Source organism: Salvia splendens, chromosome 21 (assembly GCF_004379255.2).
Source record: "Salvia splendens isolate huo1 chromosome 21, SspV2, whole genome shotgun sequence".
In the NCBI taxonomy this organism is placed as follows: domain Eukaryota; kingdom Viridiplantae; phylum Streptophyta; class Magnoliopsida; order Lamiales; family Lamiaceae; genus Salvia; species Salvia splendens.
The window spans coordinates 6,213,860-6,221,462 of NC_056052.1; the positions used below are offsets into that span (position 1 = coordinate 6,213,860).

The 7,603-nt window shown below is 34.8% G+C and overlaps 2 protein-coding genes across 3 annotated transcripts; one reads left to right on the forward strand and one right to left on the reverse strand.

Annotated features, from left to right (window-relative positions):
• Positions 1–586: 586 nt before the first annotated feature.
• Positions 587–1,024, forward strand: LOC121784121 (pterocarpan synthase 1-like). Its single transcript, XM_042182304.1, has one exon. The coding sequence runs from the start codon at positions 587–589 to the stop codon at positions 1,022–1,024; it is 438 nt and encodes a 145-aa protein (XP_042038238.1).
• A 3,225-nt stretch (positions 1,025–4,249) lies between these two features.
• Positions 4,250–6,584, reverse strand: LOC121783794. 2 transcript variants are annotated; one of them, XM_042181975.1, is made up of 4 exons: positions 6,429–6,584; positions 5,532–5,816; positions 5,349–5,456; positions 4,250–4,693 (listed from the first exon to the last, which is right to left on the reverse strand). In XM_042181975.1, exons 2-4 carry the CDS (start codon positions 5,619–5,621, stop codon positions 4,388–4,390), a joined length of 504 nt encoding a protein of 167 aa, XP_042037909.1. In that variant the 5' UTR covers positions 5,622–5,816; positions 6,429–6,584; the 3' UTR covers positions 4,250–4,387. The 2 variants fall into 2 exon arrangements, with proteins under 2 accessions (XP_042037909.1, XP_042037908.1); XM_042181974.1 differs by having other exon boundaries at positions 6,308–6,547.
• Positions 6,585–7,603: the final 1,019 nt, after the last annotated feature.

A 7,603-nucleotide genomic window follows, 5' to 3' on the forward strand; every position in this document is an offset into this window, starting at 1 on the left:
TCAAGCTTTTCTTGTTTATAACTCTCCACAAATATTATTTTCAATTTGATTTTAAATAGTGAATAACCACGATTCATTTACAATTATAGGTAATAGACATTTTATTTTTTGGATTTTCCTTTAATTTCAAGATGCCTCAACAAATTTTGATTTAATTAGTAGTCCATATAATTGGTTGCAGTCCCTTTCCTACAATAATTGCAATATGTTGAGCACACAATTAAAAACAATACCCAAACCAAATTAATCTTTAAATATCATCACCTTGCGCACGGTGCCAATGAAGATATTGCCTTTTTAATTATTATTGTGATACTACATCTTGATTCTTAATTTTCTATAGCTACTGACAGCAAATAACCATCCACTATTAGTTGGCAAGTCAATTTTCATGTTCTAATTTTCTCGAACCCTTGATGCTTTAAATAAGCCTTGAAAAGTTGAAATCAAATCACACAAAACTCAACTAATCTTGCAATTGAGTTGTCAATTTATGGCATCCATCAAAATCACATTATCCTTACTTCTATGTCTTGCCACTTTCACATATGCTACGGCAAAATTAGGGCATCACAAGGAGATCGAAATGACGATCTACTACCATGACTATGCCGGCGGCCCAAATGCCACCACGATCGAGATACCAGGCCCATCGAGCGGACAACTAAACTTCACCAAGTTTGGAGCCATGTTTTGCACAGACGACCCAATATACAAGGGAATTAAGAAGGACTCGGTCCCAATTGCAAGGGGCCGGGGTATATACATCATAACAGCCCTAGATGGGACCCAAGCTCAGATGCTAATGTCGGTTGTGTTTATCAACGGAAAATATAAAGGTAGCACAATTGAAATACAAGGTTCCTACGAGCAATCACTTGTGCAGGCATCAGAGGCGGCAATAGTGGGCGGCACGGGAAAATTCCGGCTTGCCCGTGGTTACGCCACTTTCGAGATTGTTTCCTATGATCCTGTGACCGGCTTTTCAATTACCCGGTCTAATATGACTGTGATACATTACTAAGCTCTTGTGCTACAATTGATATTGAATAAATTATCTGTTGCTTTCAATTTAAATGTACTTGATGTATAGACCCTACGAGTGCTAGCTTTGTTCGTTTGGGATGTCTATACATATTAATGCACCTTTATATTTTTGTTATTTTTTAATAATATCTTTTTCTTTTATCCTAATATTTTCCTTTATTTACAATTTTACTACACATATTCATCCACTTAAAAGACACCCAATCAAATCATAAAATGAGACTTTTTCTCCACTTACAATACATTCTATTATTGTTAATATACAAATAACAAGACAATAAAATACTTAAAATAATTAAAATGTTCAAATACAAAATTTTCAAGCTCAAAGCTTAACATATGTACAAGTCTCTGGTCACCTTTAATGATAGTAGTAGATTAGTTGTTATAACTTATAACCACATAGTTATCAAAACAACTACCAACTCAATTTTAAATATGCAATATTTTTATGGCAAAACACATCCTTAAGTCCTTATACTTTGATTGTTTATTTCAATAGATCTTTGTACAATTTTTCCGTTTTAGTAAGTCCTTATACTTTTATATTCGATATATTACAATCCTTAGTTAACGAAACCGTTAACTTTTTCTTTATAAAATAAAATATCATATATTAATTACTTAAATATATTCCACCTAATATCCTAATTGGAAAATATCAACATCATAAATATAAAAATAAAAATACAAAAACAAAAAAATTAAAAATAAAACCTAAAATGACGCACAAAGAAATTTGTTATTTGATTATAAGAGTTGGAACTCATCAATGAAGAGTGATATATGCGTAGGTTATTTAATTGAAGTTTGAATATTTATTAATTTAATATTTGGTTCCAATGATATAAATCCGTGAAATTCTTTTAAAGTTTGGGAATTTTTTAGGTTTTGTTTTTGTCTTTTTTTATACTTATGTTGATATTTTCCAATTAGGATATTAGGTGGAATATATTTAAATAATTAATATATGATGTGTTATTTTATAACGGAAAAGTTAACGGCTCCGTTAAATAAGGATTGAAATATATCAAATATAAAAGTATAAGGACTTATTAAAACGGAAAAATTGTATAAGAATTTATTAAAAATCGCAGCTCATCTTCTTCCTCGCTGACACAGAATAAGCTGGAAAAAAAGCTGGAAAAAACACCCCATCCCCAATTAAAATACATCTACTTATGCTTGGGGACAACAAACAACAAATTCAACAACAAATCCGCATGTCCCCCAAAAACTCAAACCCTAAATACAAATCCAAATCAAACCTAATCAAAGCACTTTTAATTAAAGATTTTACCTTCAGGATAAGGATCTTGAGACGGCGGCGGTCGATTTTGAGACGCAGGTGGTGGTGGCGGTCGAGTATCAGTCGGGGGTCGGTGTGTTTTCACTCGGAGGAGGTGGATTTTCAGTGGAAGGACCAGCTTCATTTGCATCTTTCTCGTTCTCCTTCTCCTTGTTGTTCCCCTTCTCCATTTAGGGTTTCTTTGTTCGTTGGGCTAGGGTTTCTTCGTTTGGGCGATAAGAAAGGGTTAGTCAAGTACAAGGCTTCGTCGAGAACTACTCTAATCCCTCGTCCAGGAATGGGATTTGCCGGCGATCGAAGTGAGGGGGAGGGAGATGGAGTGTGATTCGTCGTGGGAGGGAGATGGGAGAGTGAGAAGACGATTCGTTTTTGGCTAAGTGTTAGGGAATTTATTTTAATTTAATTTTGTTATTTTAATTTCATTTGTTTTTAGTATATTTATTGTTAATATATTTGTTTTGTTTTGTTTTATTAGGAGTAATAAATTAGAATAATAAATAATGATATAATTAGTGAGTTAAAAATCATAATTAAGAGCTTTAATCGGTCAAAATTGGGTTAAACCCGTTGACCGTTATAAAATTAACGAAATTGTAAACGGATGACCAATTGTGATCCGATTTGAAATGTATAGGACCAAAAATTCAAAAGATAAAGTTTAGGACCAAAATCGTAAAATGACCATATGTTTAGGACCAGTTTTGGTCTTTACTAGATTAAATTAGTCACTGAGGTGGAATTGTGATGGATAGTCACGGAATATAATGTGATATTGACATTCCGGACATTGTCCAAATTACGTTGTAACATGACTCACATAGCCCAGCTTCTGAGAAAAAGCAATAGAACAGAAGATAATAAATTGAAAATATGAGCTCTCATTTTATTATATAAATTAATACCACTGAGTCTTAAATATGAGCTGTTAGAGCATTCACTATAAGAGGCCGATCTCCAAGCCCTGAGATCAGCCCTTATCGGCAAACCATTGCGGGCAACGGGCCGAAGAACGACCCTCGCTTATTTCCCCATTTTGGCTGATTGACCGGCCTTGGCCGATGGGTGATAGCCGATGATTGGCCCCCAATTGCAGAAGAAGGGCCGATCATCGGCCTCAACGCATGAATTTTTATATATTTTTATGATTTTATTCCATAATTTATACCCTATAGTTACCCCATCTCATCCTTTCCATTTCCAACACTAACATCTCCTCTTCTCTCAATTTCTCCATTTTTTTCTCTCTCTAAAAATATAAATGTCTTCCGGTAGCGATCCTGATGACCCGAGTGTACTGTATAATACACTAACTAAAATCGATATTTATTAAAGGCCGTCATTTGCGCATTGCGCATGGATTGAACTAGTTATCATAATAAAAAGGACATTGTATTCATTGGCATCGTGCGCAAGGTGATGATTTTTAAAATTGATAGATATGGTGTGCTATAGTTTTTTATTATGTCACTAAAAAAACGTTGATTTGCAAGTACTTTGAGCATATATGCTCGCAAAACGTCATTTTGCAAGCACTTTGCGAGTAGAAAGGCTGCTACCCATTTCGCTTGTCGCAAAATTTGCGAGAACAATAGCAAGCACATGCGGAAAACTTGCAAGAACATTGACTAGTGCTCGCAAAATGGCTTGCAAAATCTGGTGGCCGTTGCAAGAATTTTTTGCTCGCCTTCCTCAATGTTGTCGCAAATTCAACTTTGGCGAGCATTCTTGTGCTTGCAAAAATATTTCCATTTTCTGACTTCATTTTGCAAGCACCGCTGTGCTCGCTGTTCAGCATTTATTCAAAAATACTTTTTATTAAATATTTGTAATTTTTTTAAAAATTAATATTAGGATTTATTTTTTCAAATCACAATATGAAATAACTCAATTGAATGACGAAAATTCAAATTTTACATAGATACAAAATATTGTTTCACACTTCAATTCAATCAGAACACAAATTAAGTTCAAATACTACTAGCCACTTGCTCAGTGCTGAGGCAATTCAAATTTAGTTCCCAAAATATTATTTCACTCTTGAAATTGCTGACGGAGGACTTTTACTAGCTCCCGCAATTCTTTGATCTCTTGATGCAATGGCTGTACTTGTCGCTCGAGAAGCTCATCAACCTGCTCAGTGCTGAGGCCAGACGAGCCGGAAGATGCAGAGCCCGCAGCTGAGCTGGTAGCAAATGGAAAATACAAGCTTGTCGCTTGCCCAGCTCCAGGAACCTGTTTCCTTTTCTTAACCCTCCCAAAAAGCTCGAGAAAGATTGCATCGTAATCTGGATCTTCCCCTTCAGCACGCAACTCTTCAGCCCTTGCCAAAACTCTCTCCTTCAAACAAACGTACAATAGCAAGCAATTAGCAAAAGATAATGTCTGCATAGTCTGTCTATTTGTGTTTCCAATTATTTGGTTTGTAATACTATCATCTATCATATTCTATTATATTTTTATATCTTTGAAAACCTAAATAATCTCATATTGGATGTTGTTTCAGTTTCAACTCAGGTTTAGGCTTGTGATTCAGGTAGAAGCATGCTACTCACTCTTCTTCTTTGGAATTGTGAGAGTGTCTGGTTGTTAGGTTGAAAAGTTACAGAAGTTATTGCTTCTAGGTGTGGTAGCAGTCAGTAGTTTTATGTTGTTTACCATAGATCTAAACATAATACTATCCCAAAACATGAACTGCATACACCAAGCTCACATTCAAGCAAATCATTCCAATAAACAACTTTTAATTAGAAATACTTCACATACACGACTTAGCATCTAATGAACAATATGTTCTCATGTGATATATAGTTTATACAGTCAATATACATGAAACTCAAATCTTAATATGCTAAAACTCTCTCCTTCAAACAAACAAACAAACGTACAATAGCAAGCAATTAACAAAAGATAATAAGCTAAACATGTTTTATAATGTCAATAAAATTCACCTAAACTGAATCAGGAAAGAAGTAAAACTCAAACAGCAAATTACCTCAATTTCTTTGGCTTGTTGTGAACATAACTCGTATGAGTCCTTTAGCCTATGAGTGTTCAGAAATAGGTCCCAAAATGGAGGGAGATTTCCATGGTTCTCTTTAGCCTGCAAACAATTTTAATAAAAATTTAACAATAATTAAAAATATAAACAATTGAAACTGAAAAATACAATTCTTACCATTTTTTTGGCTGTCACATCAAATGCAACACAACAATTAGCATGTGTGCCAATAGCCTTCTCTTTCCCTGTCTGCGATTGTTCGAACATCTTTTGGAAGCCTTTATAGCATCAGTCGTATTCCAAGCTTTACAATAGTCATTCCACACTGCCTCAGGGAAGTAGGTTGGTTTCTTCTTTTTTCTTTCTCATCTTGCTGATATAATCTCCATACCTAACTTTGCATTTTCTTTTAAATGCATCTAACGCGAGATTTTGATCATATTTCTCGACGTTAGCATTTTTCTGCACAAATAATAAAAGAAAAAGAGTGTTAGAACAATATGGACATGCATCGTCCTGATAACTTAAATAACATAGGGTAAACTCATACAATATGGACATGCATCGTCCTGATAACTTAAATAACATAGGGTAAACTCATATATTGCTGTAGAGACATTCATAATACAAAAGGAATGTCTTAAATAACATGTCCAGATTGCATTGTAGGGAGTCTATTCAGACAATGAAACGGCATTAAATGATTTCAGAGAAGATCAATTCCACCATTCAGAAATACATAAATCAAACATGTTTCTGCATTCAGAGTGCTCAAGCTTTACATATTAAGAAATCATTTTACTTTCCAAGCTTTTTTGATACACTTTGTTTATACACTTCATTGTGAGTTTGAGTTGGTTCTAAACTTCTATTATCGATGTGCAAGCATACGGAATCAAAAAATTAAACAGAATCACGCTTCAAAAAATTAAAATAGAATCACAAAAACTCACGGATCTGCCGATGAAATCATGGAACTCGCGCTTCAAAATCAAAAAATTAAACAGAACTCCCGATGAAAACACTTGTGGATCTACCAAATCGAAGACGAAACAAACCGGAATAGAAAAGCACCTTAGATTTTGGCAACTATGCGGGATTCATGGTCGAGATTTAGGGTTTTTTGTTTAGATTAAGAGAATGGAGAAAAGCACCTTAGATTTTGGCAACTATGCGGGATTCATGGTCGAGATTTAGGGTTTTTTGTTTAGATTAAGAGAAGGGTTTTTTCTATTTTTGTACTAGAATAGAGTTATCATTCCTCGTTCGTTCTAGAGTTTTTTTTTTTTCCGGGTTTGGGAGAGATGCATGACCCTCATGCGTTTCTTTTTAATGAGACGCATGACCCTTATGCGTCTTTTATAGAGACGCATGAGGGTCAAGCGTCTCTCTTTTTTTTGTTTTTTTATTAGACGACGCACGTGGCTCATGCTTCTTAGGGAGAGACGCATGAGCCTTATGCGTCTCTACGTTGCTTAAATCATCACATTCATGCGTCTCTAGTGCATGAGGCTAGTGGCCTATCTTATATTTATTATTGTAAGAGAAAATCGATGTCTCGAGCCCACCGCTGCATGTCTCTGTCCAAAACGTGGACTTATGATCAATACAACTCCCTTCCCACTTTCCAATACAACTTTCCACGCTGCATGTCTCTGTCCAAAAAGTTTTTGTCCCCTCCCTTCCCACTTTCCACGCGCTCTCTCCCTCAATTTTCCCATTTCTCAATACTCTTTTTTTAACTACTCATTCCGTTTTGAGCATAAATTTTGGAATAAACGTGGACTTATGATCAATACAACGTAGCCACATGCGTCGTCTAATAAAAAATGAAAAAAAAAGAGAGACGCGTGACCCTCTTGCGTCTCTATGAAAGACGCATAAGGGTCATGCGTCTCATTAAAAAGAGACGCATGAGGGTCATGCTTCTCTCCCAAACCCGGAACAAAAAAAACTTTAGAACAAACGAGGAATCTAAGTTCTATTCTAGAACAAAAAAAAAGAAAAAACCCATTAAGAGAATGGAGAAAAAGAAGTGGAAGGAAATTAATGGAGAAAGAGTTGCGGAAGGGTTTTGTGTACTGATATAATTATTAATTTCACATATATTTACTCATATTTCTTCCAAATATATACGTTTACATGATTTCAAAAATCCTGCTCCACTCAGTCACACGAAATCATATAATGTCTATTTAATAACAATAAAATGACTTTATAAAGCTACCAATATTATTTAATTCAATGAA

What these genes read in the sequence shown, in the direction of transcription:
- LOC121784121 (XM_042182304.1), top strand. Translation starts at nt 587, where the DNA reads ATGACGATCTACTACCATGACTATGCCGGCGGCCCAAATGCCACCACG.
- LOC121783794 (XM_042181975.1), bottom strand. Translation starts at nt 5,621, where the DNA reads ATGTTCGAACAATCGCAGACAGGGAAAGAGAAGGCTATTGGCACACAT. An exon ending in ATGTGACAGCCAAAAAAATG is followed by an intron (nt 5,457 to 5,531) that starts GTAAGAATTGTA and finishes AATTGTTTGCAG; the next exon opens with GCTAAAGAGAACCATGGAAA. An exon ending in AACAAGCCAAAGAAATTGAG is followed by an intron (nt 4,694 to 5,348) that starts GTAATTTGCTGT and finishes GTTTGTTTGAAG; the next exon opens with GAGAGAGTTTTGGCAAGGGC.